At 45.1% G+C, this 22,410-nt stretch overlaps 1 protein-coding gene across 2 annotated transcripts in view; it reads right to left on the reverse strand.

Annotated features, from left to right (window-relative positions):
• Nucleotides 1-3,919: 3,919 nt before the first annotated feature.
• Nucleotides 3,920-22,410, reverse strand: part of LOC147447828 (5'-3' exonuclease family protein) — a 34,593-nt gene continuing 16,102 nt past the window's right edge. The window contains exons 2-5 of one of the 2 annotated variants that reach the window (XM_086523555.1): nucleotides 5,574-5,756; nucleotides 5,262-5,496; nucleotides 4,684-4,906; nucleotides 3,920-4,572 (exon numbers count right to left, since the gene is read on the reverse strand). In XM_086523555.1, coding sequence (XP_086379681.1) covers nucleotides 4,386-4,572; nucleotides 4,684-4,906; nucleotides 5,262-5,496; nucleotides 5,574-5,756 — 828 coding nt within the window. In that variant the 3' untranslated portion in view covers nucleotides 3,920-4,385. Of the gene's footprint in view, nucleotides 4,573-4,683; nucleotides 4,907-5,261; nucleotides 5,497-5,573; nucleotides 5,765-22,410 lie in introns of both variants that reach the window. The other variant, XM_086523556.1, reaches the window with a different exon arrangement.

Genomic DNA, 22,410 nt, shown 5'->3' on the forward strand with positions numbered 1-22,410 from the left:
CCTGGAGTGTAATTAAAAACAACAAATCCTGATTTCGATATGCTCGTCAGCTCCGCATCCTGCATCCCCTCCCTTCTGTGCTGCAGCCTGCCACTTGCTTATCTGCGCATCCGCCATGGACTCCAAGAGATGACGCCCTAGACAGGAAGCACACAGTCGCTCTCTCTCTCTCTCTCTCTCTCTCTCTCTCTCTCCCTCAAGCATCTACCTTGATTCGCCTCTTCTTTTCTATCACCTACTCGTTATTTTCCAATAAAGTACTCGTCAAAGTGTAGATTTTTCGGTGATGCAAGGCTATGGTCACACGAGGCTAAGTTTTCAGTTGAAAAGCCCGACCACCTCTGACGACGACGCAGGTTCCTGTGTCACTATGCCAAAAGAGGCACAATTCTCAAACTATGCCAATGCATTGCCGGTCAGCTCAAGTACTTGCTCACCTGCTGCGCCTCGTTCCCTCTCTCTCTCTACCTGTTGTTGCCCGTCATATTCTAAGCAATGTACCTGCCATGATCGGACCCCGATCGAGGCTTATTGATAACTAAGCCTCGCGTGACCATGCCCTAAATCTCCAGTATTGTATCTTCCATTATAAAATTTCCATCATTCCCGTGATGAGTCATTCACAAAATGTAATTTTTGTTTTTCATAGGAATTGATCATTTGGAGCACACTGAGTGGGTGTCACCATTGTCTGCCGAATGCCCTCTCATTTTAATAATTACCCAATTTCTCTATAAACCAATCACTGTTTTTTTTTAAATTTTGAAAATAAATCAATCAAAACCATATTTTTAGCCAAAAAATTAGAAAGGGACTCTATGCCTTGGCCCTTTGGGCAAGCCACAAAGGGAAGGCATCACTAAGGCTTTACCCCTTTGCCTTGTTTTAAGGCTATCCACTCCATAGAGGTTTGAATGTCCTACACCAACAAATCAACCCTCCCCTAACTGGTCATGCTCGTGAGCAATGCTAGCACAAATTTGGCAAGCCTTATATGATGTCGATGTTGCCTACCTTCAATCCCCCGCGCCCCCCAAAAATATACACACACCACTATGGAGCAATATCCACAAACATTAAGATGGAAAACAAGAGCATTACCTTACACACGTGTTGTAATCTCCTCAAAACCACATAGTCACACCTCTTCCATCACTTTTCAATTCAAAGTTTAAATAATCAACTCTTATTCAACCAATTAAACCTAATCATTAATGTAAGCCAAGAGTAGAAACTCAAAAGATATGTAGCATGTTATCATGCTTCCATTTAGAGTAAAGGCGGTGTCTTATCTCGCATTGGATGATGTCCGATAGCTCACTTACTTTTTCCTTATTCCTTGTACATATACAAGAATAAAGAGTTCTCTCAGTTTTCTGCTTGAGAGGTTAGCTCCACCGAAACATGCTTTCTAAAAGAAACCTTAGTGTTGTGTTGGGTTAGGGAGACTTTCATTGTTTTCAATGCATGGAGACTTACTTTAAATGTTTATTTCACTTTCATTTCATATCCTGACATGTCTTGATTTTTTTTGCATTCTATTGTTTTAGAATGTTAAAGTCAAACTTCACTTGCATAATTCTAGTAACTTCTATGGATACACACACACACACACACACACACACACACACATATATATATAATATATATATATATATATATATATATATATATGAGTTTTTTTCATTTCATAGCTCACATGGCTTGACTTTTCTTACATTCTATAACTTAATTCTAGTCGATATTTAGGAAAGTCTCTTTTATTAAGTGACCGTCAACTGAATTTCCTTCCTACAAAGAAGCGAACCGAAAATTCTAGCATAAATTTAAAATTGCAAGATTTTCAAATTATTTTCTCACATATTTCACCAGTGTTTCTTCCCTTTACCATGGTTTGCAACCAAGTAGTCTCCGTTTTCAACCGGCTCAAGGCTAAGTTGAAGCAATCCTTTTTTGAACACTAATTCTACTTAAACTCAACCTAATGATCTTATCACGTTCTAATTATTTTAGAAAGCCATCATGATTCTCTCACTTGTTTAATAGTACCCCATAAGCATCTTTGGCCTCATGTTGTAGGAATGATAAGAAGGAGCCAATTCCATAACTGGGGAGTCATCCTAGCAATAAAGGCGACGAGCTTTAAGCACGCCCACTATATTCAACCTCTGCGACATGTGGATCCAAGTGGCATGTGGGCACAATCCTGCAATCCCATAAAACTAGCTTTAAGGGCTTTTGGCTTCTTTTGCACTCATGTGACCTCGTATTAGAATTTTTACAGAACTTGGGCCAAAGCTTGCCCCCCTACAAAATAAGTAATAAAATTATATTTGCCTATCTACTCTCACTTTTATTCATTTCTTGCGAGATGCCTCCGAATCCCATACTCGGCTTCCAAGGACTACCCTACAATACTCCTGCCTTGCTTCGCACAGTACTTGCATGTCGCTCCTCTAAATCTTCGCGAGCATCTGAGTTATTTTACAATTAAACACCAGCTGGTACCCCATACCTCAAAGCTTTCTTAACTTTTACATGGATCAACAACACATTGAAACACATTTAACATTTTGAACATTCTTGAAAATGGACAACTTCATAGAACTGACAAAATAATATACTTTGTTAGCATGTGAACCATCTTTGTTAGCATGTGGCTGTACTTGCATGCTCTATGCTCCGTCTTGCTACTTATCTACTACTTTCCTATCCAAAACACAAGAAATTCCACAAATAAATTTAGCTGTAGCAAAAATCATCATGGTTCAAAGTAACATACCTAGTCACCCCATCCGAACACCATTCCTTACAAGTATAAAGGTGCCAGCCAATCAACTGCAGACAGCAATCCTCATTATCAGAGCAACAACATGCCATACTCTTCTTGCAAGTCAAATTATCCTTTTGAGGAATATGCCACTAACATTGAATTTAAACCTTTATGAACCATCTCTAGCACCTTAACCACTAGTATAATCACATTGGTCTTACATTAGCTGACCCAATGAGAGCTAAATATGCAGGCTATGCTGCTCAAAGTAAATTTCTCCCATTTTGAGCCCCACTTTGCTGCTTCACTGTAAGGTCTGCCAGCTTGCATGCCAGCCACTTCCATGTGGCAACGACTAAAAAGCGGCTTTTGTCATGAGGCTAAACAAATGACTTACCACTCCACAACTCTGTGCACAAACCGCTGTTACTTCGTCGCATGCTGCCAATAGTGGCATTCTAATCTCCTCCCATGCAGCTCCCGTAAGTAGAACTCCTTGTCTAAACTAATGGGACCCCTTACCAAGCATGCCGTACATGTGGCTCCTAGCCGGGCAAGCTCCTAGCCGGCCTTGCCCTTACAAGACCCTTGTCCTGACAATTGCAATGCATGGACATTTTTCCACGACGTGTACTGCTATGTCTTGCCTCCCATGCATGCTGATTCAGATGCCAACATGAACATCTGTACCAGACGTGACCGACGGACGAGTTATCAAATCATGGGCATGCACTGCCACAGAGGGTAGAAGAAGCCATGCAGTCTACCTCAAATCCTCGCATAAGATGGTGACCATTACAGGGAAAAAAAGGGGCACACGATAGGAACACTCTAGTCCACAATACTCGAGCGAGAGATGGGACTGGATTTTAGCTGTTTTGCTTTCCCTTTGAACAGCCATCTCTGCCTCCTCCACTCCACAAGGATCCACAATGACACACGTCAGGATCTCTATTGGCTTCGGTTACAGCAAGAACTCAATCAACCTCTGGCATCATTGCCAGTGACAAACTGATGAGCTTTTTTTCCACAACTATTGCATATTTGAACGCATTAAGCTGTTCCTTTCAGGTCTAGGTAAATATCGTAACCCGCACACAAAACGAGTATGTAGAATACACATGGCGATATGCCAAATAAAAAAACTGAGGCAAATAATCAGACTATCATTAAGAGCCACAATAGTACAAACAATCCAGGGTGTCTCAAAGAAACAAACAAAACCCAGCTTCAAAACCTTTGTTACCTTCTATCGAATTTGCACCTCCTCAAAAGATGCGAGTAAAAGCCCCATAAAAAGGGGAGTTTCCATATACCTACTCTCTGAAAGGAGAAAGAGAATCCCTACGCACCCCCCTTCCTGACAGAGGGGAAGGATCTGACCATCCCACTAAAGATCCAAAGGTAATTCATTGTCTAGCATAAAAAAGGTGATCTCCTATGTCTGGACCATATCAGAACAGGACCTTGAAGCTCCAGCCCAGCACCGAAGTGCGCAAGTTAAATCAAGGCAGGACAATTATTCCTGTGATACAAAAGAAGCCATTGACAATGCACTTGATACATATTGACTTTCCTTCATTCCCGAAGAAAACCAAACTGACTACCAACATCAATTAACTATCACTTGAGTCCGGACAACAAAACGTTTAGCAACGCTTCTTGTCCTCACTCCATCCTTCTGAGCACGTTGGACTTGTAGAGCCTTTAGATGCTTCTCCAACTCAGAGAAGGCCTTTTCATCATTTGTGCTCTTCCTTGCGACACACCAATCTTCAACGAGACGAACAGGAAGATCTCTGCAAATTAAATAAACATAAACCATGAGATTCAATGCCACAAAACAGACAATTGTGCACGTGCCTTGATGAACTGCTACGGCAATCCTTGAAATGCCCCATGCAACTGACCTTCGCAGACGTAAGACTTCAAGGTTTTTCCAAAGAACTGCTGCATGCTGAGTCAAGGCATCTTGCACTAAGGGTTTCCCAACTGTTCTTGATGAAGCCTCATGCAGCAGACGCTCTAAAGAGCCATGTTTCTTCAGTAGTTTCAAAGCAGTCTTCCTCCCAAAACCAGGGGCAAACTCTGCCAGCCCAGGGATGCAATCAACTTTGTCACCAAGCAGACAGCCTATTTACACAAGGAGAAGATAAGCTATTCAGCTTAGCAACTATCAAATAGGCCCATCAACAAAGACATCTTCATTCCATAATGTCAAGAGCAGTCTAATCTAGCACGTGCTTGCATTCAAAAACCTAAAAGCACCCCCAAGTCAATCACCCAAAACCAGGCAACGCAGAGTATTATGACCACTTCTCTGTGGCATGAGCTTGCATATTTAAAGAGTGCATGTGCTCCTGGTCATGCAACTTGCCAACAATCCCGAACAAGCACACTTGTGCACGCACTCCACTTGTGAGCGAAACTGAACAATGCACAACCACTCAACACAAAAATATTTCCATGCACTGGTAAAGAAACTCACGGAGACTAAGCTCAACTTCTGGATTACAGCCATGCTGTTCAACGTAGAGTTTTTCCGTATAGAACGACCACCGGTGAAGATCTGTAAGGGGAACCACTAATTGCACATTTTCACAAAGGAGCTGCTTGAAATCTTTATCGGGTGATGCAATGGTTACCCGGAAGCCCTTGTGAACTGCCTCTTCTGTTAAAGAGGCTACAACATCATCAGCTTCAGCATCTTTGAGGCTTACAACCTGCCCCAAGAATACATGAAACATTATTTTTGGATTGTCCAGAACCACCAGCTTTGTTATTTCATGAAGATACATACAGGAATGTCACAACTTTTCAGGAATGACTTGATGAGAGGGAATGCCTCACGCAGATCTGCATCATCTCCCTTCCAAGTTTCCCTGAGTTTCCACTTTGATAGAGGGACAAAAGTATTTCTATTGCTCTTGTAAGCAGGTAATAGTTGCTTTCTATAATCATTTCCCCGTTCACCATCCATAACCTGGTCAGCTGAAACAAACCAATGTTTCTATTTTGTACTTCCTGAACAAGTAAAACACTCTCTCTCTCTCTCTCTCTCTCTCTCTCTCTCTCTCTCTCTCTCTCTCTCTCTAAGCTCAGCTCATACTCACACCCACAGTACTCTCATTGACCGAGCTTTGGAGCTACGGAGATCGAGATGCCCACAATTGAGGAGAGGAGCTTCACAGCATCGACAGAGACTACAACAGAGGATTCGAGCCATACTATCTCAACATCCAGAGTACAGATGAGGATGGATTCATCATACTCTTCAGACAGGGGCTCCACAGTAGACTACAGATTGTTGCCCGAGACCCGCAGGCCCGCTACATGTGGATTCACCTCAAGCTCTCACGAGACAGGACCATCTACATTGCCCTATGCTACTTTGCACCCACAGGCTCCAGATTCGCCTCCACTGAGCAGGAGTCATCATCAGTAGAGGTCTCACCTTATACATGCCTCTCGGAGGAGATTATGGAGTACTCCACACTTGGTGAAGTCTTCTCATGGGAGACTTGAATGCTCGCACCCGCAGGGAGCAGTGTGAGGGATACGACCACGAGGACCCAGAGGCACTACACACTCGATATAAGGAGGCTACTATGAGAGAGACAGCAGACAGAGCTTCAGTCACGGCCTACGGACAACACCTACTTCGACTTGGCTCCCAGCATCGTCTCGTTATCTATAACGGGATGGCCCAATGGCCCACCTCAAGGGGCCTGACTTGTATGCCACATGGAGTTGCAGAGGGAGGGGGGAGTACAGTTAACTATATTCTAGGACCCAGAGAGGCCACTCATCTTATCACATCCCTCACCATTCCACCCATACCCATCGGAGCCAACCACACATATCTCTCCTTCTCTATTATTGGAGATACCATTCCACATAGCTCCACGGCACACACTCCACATACCACCATCCATTTCACACATGAGTTAGCTACTATCTACTCAGCCGAGGTTGAGCATGGTCTATGCCTCCTCGATCCATCCACACACTCCCAGTTCTCACATCACATATCTCTTCCATCCTCCACACCTCAGCCATTAGCTCTTTCCCACACACCACTCACACAAGACGTACCCCCCCTCCTGGGACTATGCCTCAGAACTGATGGTATGATGATGAGTGCACAGAGCTATACCGACGCCTCCGTGCTCGACGAGCTTTTGGAGAGATCACAGAGAGGGAGGCCAGACAACAGATGAAGGCAGTGACATGCCGCTTCGCATTTGAGGAGGCACAGGAGCTTGAGCTATATCGCCTTTTCATGAGCATGGATAGCGCGACGGTGAGACGAACGCAGGGAGTGGATCTCCCGGCTACACGGACCACCTACAGACGCGCGTCGGACAAACCACCCGACCATATCCACCGTCCGGCAGCTCCCCCGTGCTCGGGCCAACGTCCGAGGACGTAGGCGTGCACCTATAGACCGAGCGTCCCATACCACCCAGCCTCACCTCCTCGAGGTGACCTCGCGCACTCCTAGCTTCGCGGGCTACCCACTGGAACTGCCAATGGGGGTCGATAACTCCAAATGAGGCCTTGGCCTCACTTTTATAATAATGGCCAACCACACTGACCGTGTTCACACTATGTCCGCCCGGACACTGGATGCCCATCCCGACGGCGTCTGGGCTAGATCCCCTCTCCTAAGAGCGGGACATAACAGACGGCATGGCACACCCTCTGCGAGCCACGCCCCACTACACCTATTGAGGATTCACAGATATGGCATGACCATGCAGAGAGACTATATGAGGTGCCAGGGCAGCCCCCCATCCCAAAGCCACTTGAGCCACGACCCACGCGCTCCTCCTCCTTCACAGCAGCGATGGTAGAGAGGGCCATACACCGCATGCAGCACAGACGATCTGCTGACCATACTGGATTACAGAGTGAGCACATCATCTATGCGGCCTCCACTATAGCCCCGTTGATTGCACATGTCTTCAACAAGGCTATAGGGGAAGGCTGCCCAGAGGAGTGGATATAGCACACCATAGTGCCTATCCACAAATCTGGCGACACCTTGGACCCAAGGAACAACAGGACTATCATGATTGTCACACGATGGCCAAGCTATATGGAGCAGTACTTGAGGCAGAGCTCAGCTCATATGCTGAGAGCAAGAGTTAACGAGCCCCAGGTCAAGCAAGTTTGAGACGAGCCTTTTCCACCATTGATCACATCTTCGTTCTACGCTGCCTCATTGATGGGACAAAAGCGCGGAAGAAGAGGCTTTATTGCTGCTTTGTGGAATTCTGCAAGGCTTTTGATACAGTCCCAAGCGAGAGACTCTTCCAGCGCCTTCAGAGTCTTGGGGTACCAACACAGATGATTTGGGCCATATATGCTCTCTACGAGAGGGTGACAGGTCGAGTCCGATGCCCAGGTGGTCTATTAGAGACCATTGCTAGCACCATTGGTGTTAAGCAAGGATGCCCACTCTCCCCGACACTCTTCGGGGTCTACATCGATGAGATCTCCGACTACATACTGCGAGCAGGAGGAGAGGGGAGCGATTTGGCAGGTACTCTAGTCCACATCATGTTATATGCTAATGATATCGTGTTGATTTCAGAGTCACCCGAGGGCTTGCAACGCCATCTTGGGGCCCTGGACAATTTTTGCACACACAGGGGATTGACTGTGAACCTTGGCAAAACCAAGGTTATGATCTTTCACACATCTAGTGCAGTGAGGAGCGCTGCCACCTTCACAGCATCACGAGGACAGGTTGATGTGGTCACCTCACACGTATACCTTGGAGTCACATTTATGAGCTTACTAGGACCCTTCACTATGAGGCAGGCAGCTACCAACAGGCTCACCTGAGGATATGCAACCCTGGCCATGCTAGAGCGGAGATGCCACTAGGCACACTTTCAGGAGCCCCGCACGAAGGGGTGGCTCTTTGACACCCTAGTCACCCTGGCCTTGATGTACTCAGCGACAGTATGGGCACCTGGATTGACAGCTGACCAGTGGGCACAGACTGAGAGGCCACAGATATGTATGATCTCACGCTTGTTCCGCAGCAAGCGGACAGTGCCACATGACATTATTAGAGCAGAGCTCGCCACACGACCTATGGTAGTAGAGGCACTATTCCAGACAGCCTGCTTCATCCGGAAGATAAAAGAGCTACCCCAAGACAGACTTACCCGTCGAGCATTTGAGGCAGCTATACAGTTATCAGAGAGTGGACATGAGAGAGCAGGGTACTCATAAGTCAAAGCATGGTTTGAGGCAGACGGCCTTGACATGGAGCGCTTACAACCCTTCCAGTACGACCCTAACTCACCCTATGTTCACCTCTCTTGAAGCGAGATGAACTTGGTTTTGAGGCAAGACCTTTGCAGTTATACATCAGGCGAGTGTGGGAGTCATAGGACTTGGGGACGAGGATGTCAGACTACAGAGACCAGTTCCTCACTATACTGCCGGACGGTTTCATACAGAGACCACGCTACATGGACACATACATGCCACATAAGCTCAAGGGTGGCGATTCGTCAGCTGGAGGTGGCATCACACAGGCTAGAGATTGAGACCGGGAGACATACTGGTGTTCCTAGGAAGGAGCGAGTCTGCAGAGCATGTACAAAGGAGGTGGAGAGTGAGGAGCATTTTGTATGTCGATGCAAAGCATGAAAGCGTGAAGCAGAAGGTACCAGTAGGTGCACGTCGCGATGTAGTGCAGGATTGAAGCAAGAAGCAGGAGGCGGAGTGCAGCAGAGAAGAAGCGCTAGCAATCGAAAGCACAGAGAGAGAGAGAGAGAGAGAGAGAGAGAGAGAGAGAGAGAGAGCTTACGTTTTCTAGGAAAAACTCAATAAGTGAGTTTTGGGTTTTCCCACTTTTATTATAAGTGACTTTAAAAAAAATGTGTCCAGGTTCACAAAGTATAAAAATGTACAAAAAGAGGTTATTTAGGCCTTAAACCCAACAACCTCCCACTTAAAGGCATAAATGACGCCTTTAAGTTAACTAACTCCCACCAGTTGTATGCAATGCTCATGTTGAGCCTTAGCAAGACTCTTGGTGAGAACATCTGCAGGGTTATCCTGTGTATGGATCTTAGTCAAGGTGACTACACCATCCTCCAGTACCTGACGTATGAAGTGGTACTGCACATCTATGTGTTTGGTACGCGCATGAAACATGGCATTTTTGGCTAAATAGACAACACTTTGGCTATCACAACCCAACACGGGTGTATGAGCAGGCATGCCAAGTTCTTTTGCAAGTCTGCCCAACCAAATGGCCTCCTTTGAAGCCTCTGTGGCTGAAATATATTCAACCTCAGTAGTACTCAATGCCACAATTTTTTGCAACCTAGAACACCAAGAGACTGCACCACCAGCAATGGCAAATACATATCCACTGGTAGATTTCATGGTATCCATGTCACCTGCCATGTCTACATCACAATATCCCTGCAACTTTAAGTCACTTTTTCCATAACAAATACACTTTGATTGTGTATCTTTCAAATATCTCAAAATGCATTTGACAGCTTCCCAATGCGGTTTGCCAGGATTCGACATGTATTGACTAACAACTCCCACTGCATAAGCAATGTTGGGACGAGTGGCAACCATAGCATACATAAGAGAACCACAAGCTGATGCTTATGGGATTCCCTTCATTGCTTTCAATGCCACCTCATCCTTTGGGCAATCTGCTTTGCTAAGCTTAGTGTATGGAGGTAAAGGTACTCCAAGAGGCTTAGCATCAGCCATATTAAACCTGTCAAGTACTTTTGCAATGTACCTTTCTTGAGATAAAAACAACAATTTCAGCTTTCTATCTCTTTTTTAATACGCATGCCCAAAATATGCTCTGCATCACCCAAATCCTTCATAGCAAATGCTGAATTTAGCTTACGTTTCAGAGCATCAAGACTAGTTTTATGTTTCCCGGCAAGCAGCATGTCATCAACATAGAGAACAAGAATGATGGGACTAACATCTTCATCCCTTTTCGTATACAAACAATGATCTGCATGGCTGCATTTAAAGCCTTGAGACAGCATAAAAGTGTCAAACTTCTTATAGCACTGCCGTGATAATTGTCTCAAACCATACAGAGTCCTTTTCAGTTTGCATATAAGTTCCTCGCGTGTAGGAACTACCAAGGTAGTTTTCGTACGACGTACGTAACGTCTCGTTCCGTACTGCCGGTCACGTACCGTCCCGTTCGTTTAGTACGTTTTGTACGTTATTTATTTATTTATTTACATTACATGATCCAAAGAGAGATTAAATCTCTGCGGTTGCCTTCTCAAACGAGTTAACCTGCGTACCCAATGATCTACATTCTCATGCAACGATTCTACATCATAAGGCAACTCATTTTCAACTCTATCATGCTGCTGAAAATCATTTTCAGCCAATTCAAGTGGCTGTCCATCCTCATTAGGAGGATCAAAATCATGTCCTACCTCTTCTGGCTCAAGGTTAACCGGCTGATTATCAATTTCAGCTTGCGGTAATGCATCATGAGGCTCTTTTTCAACATCAATGGGTGGCACGGAAGGCTGAAATCTGACTGTTTTCTTGTCAGCATCAGATTTTGTAGCATTCTTAAGCAATTTTGCCTCATTGAACACTATATCTCGACTGCGTATTACCTTTCTAAACTATGGTAACCACACTTTATAGCCCATTTCACCGTCTTCTCCATAACCTAGGAATACTCCTTTAATGTACTTCATATCAAGCTTTGTTCTCAAGTCATTCAAATGATCATAAGAGGCAGGTTTGCTAGACCAAACCTCCTCTGGAGTGTCATTTTTCAACGTACTATTAGGAGAGCGATTGCAAATATGAATTGCAGTTTTCAATGCCTCCCTCCCAAAACTCTTGGAAAAGATTAGCGACGGACAACATGCAACACACCCTCTCGCATAAAGTACGATTATACCTCTCAGCCACACCATTAGAAGACGGATTATAAGGGGTTGTCAACTCCCTTTTAATCCCATTTTCATCACAAAAACGCTTAAATTCAGCAGATACATACTCTCCTCCATTATCAGACTTGAGACATTTAATCTTAGTACTCTTTTGCGTAGTGACAAAAGCATGAAACTTATGAAAAGCATTAAAAGTCTCACTTTTACTTTTCAACAAATGCACCCATCCTTTCCTAGTACAGTCATCAAGGAATGTAACAAAATACAATGCACCACCAAAAGACTTAACAGACATAGTGCATACATCGGAGTGAATAAGATCAAGAGGATTAGCTTTGCGAGAGACAACAGAGTAATAAGAAGATTTCTTTTGCTTTCCATAGAGACAATCGTTACAAAAATCCAGTTTTTGTCTTTTACATCAACCCTCTTCAGAGAGGAAAGCACATCAATACCCTTTTGGCTCATATGGCCAAGTCTCTTATGCAACAATTCCGTGTGTGAAGCAATTTCAAGCACCTGTACTCAACTTTTCACTCAATTTGTCGCGACAAACATCAATACATGTGATCCCACAACTTTGGTACACCTACGTATTGCTGTTTTGACCTGTAATTTACCTGTTTTGACCTAAAAACAGCTTGTTTTGGACTGTTTTGACAGTTTTGGTGACCTTTCCGACCCTGGAAGCAAGGGACTTCACGATGGAAGCGAAATTGCTGTCCAACAGACTGCACAGGGCTGTTTTGAAACCCTAGGGCTCTGATTCCAGTTGAAAGCGTGAAGGAGAAGGTACCGGTAGATGCGCCTCGCGATGTAGTGCAGAATTGGGGCAAGAAGTAGGAGGCGGAGTGCAGCAGAGAAGAAGCGCTAGCAATTGAAAGAAGATAGAGAGAGGGCTCACGTTTTTGGGAAAAAAACTCAATAAGTGAGTTTTGGGTTTTCCAACTTTTATTATAAGTGACTTTAAAGAAAATGTGTCCAGGTTCACATTGAACCTGGACAAAGTATAAAAATATACAAAAAGGGGTTATTTAGGCCTTTAACCCAACAGAGCATATACTGAGATCAAAGGCAGATATGAGGCCTTATTCAGAGGACAGCCCACTCTCCGAGAGATCATGGACTCTCGAGATCAAAGACAGTTAGAGCTCTTCTTATTAGAGATACAAAGCCACCGGGATACAATACACAGTCACACAGACAGAGGGGAAACAGTCGCAGCTCATAGACTTCTTTCAGAGGACAACAGGTCCCTCCCTCATCCGACACTCAGAGAGGAGTGACACTCCCACATGCATAGACGAGCCGAGCTAGACGGCGACCACGAGTCACAGGCCCCAAGGGTGTGAGCCTCCACCATCGATAGATCGAGGAGATTCAGGCCCGGGAGCACCGTGCCACTAAGGAGCGAGTGGCTCACATGAGGGCCGACCCTGCAGCTTTCATCCGGGCAGCCCTGGCACCAGAACCGCCCATGTACCACATATTACACCCCTCCATTAGTACAGGATGGAGCTAGATAGCTTGATGCACTCTCATGATTATACTACCCTGAGCATATACCCATGCATATACCCCTAGATAGAGCTCCATCCCTCCTTACCACGGATATATCACCACCACCATCTCTAGCACACCACTAGTTATTTTCAGTTCAATTCAGTTTGTATCAGTTTTATTTCATTTGTCTTTCCGATAGACGGATGACATACATACCATGTATATTTGATTTGTCTCATAGGCCGATTTCGGCTTGACATAGACTAAAAAAATCTCTCTCTCTCTCTCTCTCTCTCTCTCTCTCTCTCTCTCTCTCTTTGTGTATGTGTATGTGTGTGTGTGTGTGTGTGTGTGTGTGTGTGTGTGTGTGTGTGTGTGTGTGTGTGGTGCAACCAAAGTGTTCGATGGTGATAGCTCAGAAGAGTGCTCAGTACATACACAAGGTTCCTCTGTGTGTGTGTGTGTGTGTGTGTGTGTGTGTGTGTGTGTGTGTGTGTGTGGTGTGCAGACGAAGTGTTCGATGGTGATAGCTCAGAATGAGTGCTCAGAACATACACAAGGTTCCTCTGTGTGTGTGTGTGTGTGTGTGTGTGTGTGTGTGTGGTGCAGCTGAAGTGATCAATAGTGATAGCTCAGGATGAGTGCTTAGTACATACACAAGGTTCCTTTCACTTTAAATAAGAGAGATGAGCAATAGACAAGAGAGAGAGAAGAGAGAACGCTATTGTGAGTGAAGGTTCTGTGAGTGAGAGAGAGAGAGAAAGAAGACTTGACACCATATACGGTAAACCCCCTCCAAGGGCCCCCTCTCTATTGCTAGAGAGGTATTTGGTTTAGATTGCACAAATGTTGATACAATGGATCTAGATGCTCAGATGTTGATGAGACCTTGCGGCAAATGCTTTCATCTGAGAGGCTAAAGACTGACTGAAAACGAAAATGCTCGTGGATTGGGTCTGAATCTGCAACTTGATGAGGCTATGGGCTGCCCTGCTAATGCCAACGTCGAGGGTGCTGATGATGGGCTGAAATCTGAAAACGCTGGTGAGGATGATGGATCCAAGGGCTGAATTTGCTAGCGCTGGGTCTGACTTGGTACTGCGAGGCCGATCTGCTACTGTAGGGTGATACTGCTGAAAAATGCTGATGATTGTGGCTGGCTGAAAATGCAAATGGCTGATCTGCAGTTGCTTGGTGCTTGGTGGTAAAAAGGCCAGGATGTTGTGGGAGAAAACACTAGGGTGTTGGGTTTGCAGGGTACTGACTACCCCTGACCCAAGGGGCCTCCTTTATAGCTTGGCAAGGTGGGGTCAAGCAAATGCCAAATAAATCCCCATGACTTCTAATTACGCATGTCACTTATTGATAAATGTAGCATCATTAATAAGAGGTGATTCATATGCAAATAACTACCTAGGTCAGATACCAACGCTAGGGTCCTATAATGTGAACACTCCCCAATGCCTACACCTAGTAGACACTGGTGGTGCTCATGTGCAATCAAAGGGTATGCAACTAATCTAAGGTGCCTGGACATGCACGTCCTGCGAACATGCTCACAAAGGTGCGAGAACACTTCCTAGGCTGTCCTAAACCCTAAAAGTAGGAGCTACAACTTGTCCACATACACATATGATTAGAACTTAGATGTGCACGTGACATCCCCCCCTTCTCAAGGTGAGGTAAAATCGGCATCGGCTCCATGACTTCAGTTTCATCTGCGATCTTGAGTTCATCCCCTTCAAGAATCTCCTTTTGGGGATTTCCCTGAAATCACTCTAACCAAGAAACATAGAAAACGTTGTGCATTGACCATAAATTAGAAAACCGCAATTTCATAGTCACATCGTTTATCTTTTTAATGACTAGAAATGGACCATACATCCTAAACGACACTTCTTTCTTACTTGTTTAAGCAAAGGCTGAATGATTCTAAGATAGACCAATTGTGGATGAAATGCAGGTGAAAAATTTAACTTAGTGCCAAAATTTTCAAAGAGTGCTTGACAAAAATGTGACATAAACTAGGCATCTCTATCTAAAACAATCGACTTTGGCAAACCACAGAGGGAATACAATGCTTAATGAACAAATGTGTGACATCTTGTGCTTTGACTATGGCCTCCCAAGGAATGAGCATGCAAAACTTGTCAAAGGTGGCACCGAGAGAGAGAGAGAGAGAGAGAGAGAGAGAGAGAGAGAGAGAGAGAGAGATCTGGGGAAGGCTCTCCATGCTGATAACAATCTGCTCCTACAAGTGACCAAGGGTGGTCCGGCATAGATGTCACAAGACGGGCACCACGTGCCAATAGAAAAGAACAGACTGAACAGACTTTTAGCACTTCATTAACAATTGAACTGAGAGAGAGAGAGAGAGGGAGAGAGAGAGACGACACGTGACACGGAGTGGTGGAATTCCACCCCAAAGAGTATTGGCCCCAAACCTTGGCGCCCCTTTCGGTATTTCTTTATATTGCATCAAGCATCAACACAGTACAAGCCAGTACTCCAGACTCTGCACCTTCTCCAAGAAGCATGCCAAAGAATGAGCCCTAACCTCATATATAAAGGCCCTTGGCTTGAAAAGCACTTACAATGAAAAGCCTTCAAAACTCAAAATCCAAAAAGCAAAGCCAAAAGCTGCCAACGTAATTTACGAAAATCCGTACAGCCTGCCACGTCATCAGCCAGCGCAAAACGCGAAAATCTGTACAACCTGCCACGTCATCATGCCAACACAATTTTTTGAAATTTGCCACGTCATCAATTTTTTTCGTGTGTGTGTGGGTCCTGCTTTATTTTAATCCTTTATGTCACTTGGGGCCCCATCGGACGGGGTCCCCATAAGTTGGTAGGACTTCTTCTGTTACTTGTTCTCTTAGGGTTTAGGCCCTCGGCCAGCATTTGCAAGTTGGCTCCATTCTTTAGGCTTTGACACGTCAGCAGTTTGTGACATCTCCCCTTCTTGAACGAGAGTAATCGTCCACGATTACAGCATATCTGCAAAACAACTGAAGTTAGCTCAAAAATTTCCGAGGGACATTTCGAGGGACAATCAGTTTGCTCTTTTTGTTAAGGAGTTAGCTTCTCCTTTTGGCTGATTTGATCAAGGAGTTAGCTTCTCCTTTCTGCTCTTTTGATCAAGGAGTTAGCTTCTCCTCTCGTTTAGATCGGAACTATTGATATTCCGGCATAGTAAAATTAGCCATCACACCCATACTGTACTGATCTTCCACGGGTGTCTTGATGCACTAAAATTACAAACCTAGGCAATCTCATCCAATTAGGAATATTTAGTGGTTGATGAAACCGGACTGTTCAATCCAAAGAGGGCGGTAGACTTTACTTCAAACCTTGATTTAGCTTTCACCCATTATTAGTCGTCTATTTTACCTGTAATTTCAAGACACAACAAAGGGGAGAGGGATACAGGCTGCTAGATTGCACCTGTATGAGTAGACCGACACCAGATTGGCCCCTAACTTAGGCGCCCCTTTCGTTATTTCTTTATTGTTCAAAAGAGGGAATAAATGCTGTGGATCCCTACAAGCTGCCCCACACAAACTCGGCTGAATTTCCACTGTTCCAACCCGATTTCGGCAACATAACTATACTAGAACCCTTCACAGTCAGTATTCCCACGCATTGGCCGACTTTCCCGACGCATCCGGGCACTTTGCAAAACCTGGCGAGAATCTGCAGCACGCTGAATTCTCTGTTTTCAGCCCTGAAAATGCGCCAGATCGCCTGTACAGCGGCCCCCTTGCATCCCCGAACCTCCTGGAGGTATTAGGGTCCGTTTAGGGCCAAAACCCTAAACCTGCAAAAATACACAGCAGGCTGTAATTTACTGTTTCGGGCTCCGTTTCGCGTGCCGGTCGCATCCGTAGCAAGTCCTCGAGCTCCCGCACCTGTAGGGCTACTTGCCCTTTGAATCGGACGAGATTTCTGGCGTGAAACCTCTCCGAATTCACCTGTACCTGCGGGGGAATTAGCCGCTAACTAATCCAGTACCTGTGCAAGAGGCTCTTGCCTCGGCAATCGCGCATGAACCCACACAACTGTACATTGGTCAAATGAAAAGCCCACTAGAGGGGCATAACATACTGCCAAAGGGGAGAGAGAGGGCAGTGCGTAGCGTGCAGGGCATCACTCCTGGCACCGCACTGTGCATAAGAGGGAAAGCAAGCACTCCATAGCTCTTAACCTGTGACAAAAGCTGCAAATGAGCCTCTCCCAGCTTAAAATTCAGCGCCAACTCTCTCTTGCATTAGAAACTACACCAGAATGTGCCACTTGGCACATTTATAAGCATTTTCCCGTCTCGGGGTTGCCGTCTAAAAATATCCCAACCGGTTGCCCAGTTGACTTCACGGCAGAGTAAGAAAATGTTCCCTTTGTCATTCCGGAGATAATGACGTCAACACATTTTCAGGTCCCAAAATAGCAGTTCCCTAAATTTTAGGAGATGCTGCCATTGTATCTTTCTAGGTCATCCGACCCTCTTTGTACACTGCGGCCACATCCAGAACTGAAATGTAGCCTCTGTAACAAAGGATTCCACTTTGGATAGTCAATGACCCCACTTGGCTAACCATAGTCCTTGTCCAACCTTAGTGCTCTCTTGCCCTTAGGCCTGGACTCCCTCTGGACAGTTCCACACTAGCTATGCAATGCAGGGCAGTTAGATTTCCCGAGGGGTGTTTCCAAAAAGTGAAAGTAAATAGATAATAAGAAAGAAATCAACAAAAAGGATAGATAGTAGTCACACGCTGGTGACAGTTGACACATCACAATGGAACACAAATGCTCACATATGCATGTTACAAGACATAGAAACATAAAGCCGCCAATGAACACTCCTCCCGCATAACCTAACAAGGTCCGGGCCGGGAGATATTCAACGACTCCCTCATCATTCCTCCCGCATAACCTAAACAGGTCCGGGCCGGGAGATATAGAGGCCTTTTACAACCAAACGCCCCCCAGACCGCAGCCTGCATCGTTTGGAGGTGCTGAGAGTAACCACTGCTCAAACTTCTTAATACTCCTCCCGCATAACCATCCAGGTCCGAGCCAGGAGTTACAACAACAATACTCCCCCCGTAAATAACCACAAGGGTCCGGGCCCGGAGTAAAAACAACACTTTTCAATCAGTCAATACTCCCCCCGCAAATAACCACAAGGGTCCGGGCCATGAGTATGAACACGCATTCTCAAACATTATTTCTCACTACTCCACCCGGGAGTAAAATCACCAATCATTGAACCGGTATTAAAACCAGAGTCAAACAATTCAAATTGGCACCAAGACAGGTTCAAAACAGATACCATTCATTTCAAACAAATTCCAAACAGGATCACCAAACAAGTTTTCAAACAGATTTCAAACTTAAAAAGCAATCTCGACATCGATCGAGCTCGAAAAGTCGGTTGACTTTTCTTCCAGGAACCTGCACCAAAAATTAGGGTTAGATTTCTTCCATAAGGTCGTAGCCGAGCACAGCATGGTCCATCAGCTTTTGGACAAACAGTGTTTTCATTGGCGGCGATGGTAGTCCCAAGATAGCAATCGCACTGGATCTCCAAGGTCATCTGCTCGTGAAGAGACATCTACTAAGAGGTGTCGAGAAATTGCAAGTTATAATCTGCTCGGGTTTCCATGGCAAGCATTTCAGGATACCCCACTCTGCCAGAAGTTGCATTCCGAAGAAAGATGTCACAAACCATATAACTTCGGACAATTTTTTTCTTGAAAGCTTGCCAAGTCCTTGGAAGTGTGCGGCTTGGTAGCTATAGACATCTGCATGGTACTGTCTCTGAGAAAAACAGCTGCTCGAAACAAATCTTGAATCCTTCTCTTGCAAGTGATCTTAATGGCTTATGCCCTGTAATAGATGAGCGGTGAAGACGGGAGCGCGCTCGATGCGCGATGAAGTAAGGGTGAGAGTGGCTAGCAACGTCACCATGAAACTCGTTTCAACAGGTCGGGAGAGGCGAAACGTTTTGGCCTTGAAACATTTCGCTCTGCAAGTGAAACACAAGCCGTTTCACTAATAGCAAGTTACCGTAGGTTTAGTTTCAAAATCGCTAAACACACTTTTCAGTCTCACGTTTCACTATGCTCTAACTTTGGATTGAAACATTTCGTGGTGAAAAACCACGTTTCAAGGTGAAACGTTTCGGCCTTGAAACGTTTCGCGGATACGCTGGTGGCTAGTAAGTCCGGGTTGGAGGGCGAAGATCTCTCTCTCTCTCTCTCTCTCTCTCTCTCTCTCTCTCTCTCTCTCTCTCTCTCTCTCTCTCTCTCTTATTTATTTTATTACGAATTTTATTTAAGGTATCTTCGCCCTCCAGCTCGGACCTATTAGCCACCCTTACTTCATTGTGCATTGGGCGCGCTCCCGTCTTCACCGCAGTGTCTTACAGGGCATAAGCCAATTAAGAACCCAATACTTGGAATTCATGGATTCAGTAGAATATTTGCAGTTCCTCCTCAACGAACTCCATGACATTCTTTCGCGGCATCCTCAACAGAATCTTTCGATGCTGCAAAGTTTTCAACAATTTTTGAACTACATGTTACACCCTCTGATGCCCCAGGTGGTACCTCCTCCTCCGGCACCAGAAAGTACGAGAGCTTCCAACCGGCAACCTTCTCAGCCGTCTGTTCCAATTGAGGGAGTCTTCAGGAATATGGTGCAGCCATCTGACCCTGATCCAGTGCAACTTCCATTGCCCCCACCTCCACCACCACCGCCACCAAGGTATAATGGTTGGAGCCCATATGGATACCCTTATTATCCATACCCGAGATATGCGCCTAACCAATCCAAAGATTTCAAAGATGGCGGCACGACAGTCAAATTTTTCATTTTTTCCGAGGTGAAAGATCGCAAGAAAGCATTGCAGTTCCTACCGCAATTCGACAACATCTATGCTTTGGGGAACTATACAAAAGAATCCAAGATTTCTCGAGTAGCGGGATTTCTTAAAGATAATGCTATGCAATGGTGGAGTTCAATCGCGACACAACAACATGCTCCAAGGACCTGGCAAGCCTTCAAGACAGTTTTTGCACGTAGTTACATGACTTCGATGTTTGAAGTCCGGATTTTGGCAGAGTGGGGCAACTTGAAAATGCTTGCCACTGAAACCATGGACGAATATAACCAAAGGTTTCTCGACGTGTACCTTCCGGTGTCTTTTTTTAGATTTGTTCCCTTGGAGGCCCAGTGCGAGCGATACACCATTCGTCTACCATCACCATTGCAGGAATATTGTCTATCCAAGCAAGTCTATACCATGCAAGAACTTATGGACCATGTCGCGGTCGGCTACAAACTGATGAAGGGAAAGCTAGAGTTTACCACAGAAGAATCTCCGGCCACTAACCACAACTCTCGGCAATAACGAACAAATTCTCGAGAGTCTCGTGAAAGTCAACCACAAAGGCCTCATTTGACACCTCAACAACGAGACATCTTACTACAAGAAGGCCGATATTTTGGATGCTTTCAAACAAGACATAACTATTTTGGTTGTCCCCAACGCACTGACAGACCTGCGGAGCCGACTCCCGCGTCGATGGTTGACAGAAACCTAGGACCATCTCCAACCAAACGAGCTAAACCTGCCATTGGATTAGTACCTGACATCTATGGCATACGCCTTGAAAGTACAAATGAATTGTGTCGAGCATATGGCAAAGTCAACGGTTTGAAAGCCCTAATTTTCTTTGACCTAGGAGCTACAGAGAACTTCATCCATCCACAATTCTTGAAACAGATAGACTTTGATTATGATGCAGAGGGTGGAGAAATTGAAGCTGACCTAGCCACAGGGCAAACTCAGAAAGTGGTACCACTCATTGGTGCTCTTCCAGTGACTATCCATGATTATCATGGAAAAGCCGATTTCCACATTATGAAGTTGGGCAATTGTGACGTTCTATTAGGCATGCCTTGGCATGACAAGAACGATGCGACTCTCCAAGTTCGGAACCGAACCATCACCGTGATGCAGAAGGGCAAGCCAATCGTCCTCAAAGTTCGGTTGTCCGAACAAAACCCTGAATGAACTCTCTAGTTGTTCTATGTTAGATACTTTTGAGCTTTGTTTGAGAAAGTATTGTTTGAAGCTTTGTTTGAAATGGATGGTATCTGTTTTGAACCTGTCTTGGTGCTCATTTGAATTGTTTGACTTTGGTTTTAATATTGGTTGCAATGATTGGTGATTTTACTCCCGGGTGGAGTAGTGAGAAAAGATGTTTGAGAATGGTTGTTCAGACTCATGGCCCGGACCCTTGTGGTTATTTGCGGGGGGAGTATTGAATGATTGAAAAGTGTTGGTTTTACTCATGGCCCGGACCCTTGTGGTTATTTACGGGGGGAGTATTGTTGTTGTTACTCATGGCCCGGACCTGCATGGTTATTTACGGGGGGAGTATTAAGAAGTCTGAGCAGTGGTTACTCTCAGCACCTCCAAACGACGCAGGCTGTGGTCTGGGGGGCGTTTGGTTGTAAAAGGCCTCTATATCTCATGGCCCACACCTTTTTAGGTTATTTGTGGGAGGAGTGATCAAGGAGTCGTTGAACAGCTCATGGGCCGGACCTGGATGGTTATTTGCGGGGGGAGTGTTCATTGGCGGCTTTATGTTTCTATGCCTTGTAACATGCATATGTGAGCATTTGTGTTGCATTGTGATGTGCCAATTACTGAATATTCCTAATTGGATGAGATTGCCTGGGTATGTAATTTTTTAGTGCATCAAGACACCCGTGGAAGATCAGTACGGTTTGGGTGTGATGGCTAATTTTACTACGTCGGAATATCGAGAGTTCCGATCTGGACGAAAGGAGAAGCTAACTCCTTGATCAAAAGAGCAGAAAGGAGAAGCTAACTCCTTGATCAAAACAGCCGAAAGGAGAAGCTAACTCCTTGATTAAAAGAGCAGAAAGGAGAAGCTAACTCCTTAATAAAAAGAGCAAATTGATTGTCCCTCAGAATGACCATCTGGATTTTTTTTATTTTTATTTTTTTTGAGCTAACTTGAGTTGTTTTGCAAATATGCTGTAATCGCGGACGATTACTCTCTTTCAAGAAGGGGAGATGTAACAAACTGGCAACTGCTGACGTGGCAAAACCCTAAAGAATGGAGCCAACTTACATATGCCGGCCGAGGGGCCTAAACCCTA

Source organism: Adiantum capillus-veneris, chromosome 11 (assembly GCF_014529385.1).
Source record: "Adiantum capillus-veneris isolate H3 chromosome 11, ASM1452938v2, whole genome shotgun sequence".
In the NCBI taxonomy this organism is placed as follows: domain Eukaryota; kingdom Viridiplantae; phylum Streptophyta; class Polypodiopsida; order Polypodiales; family Pteridaceae; genus Adiantum; species Adiantum capillus-veneris.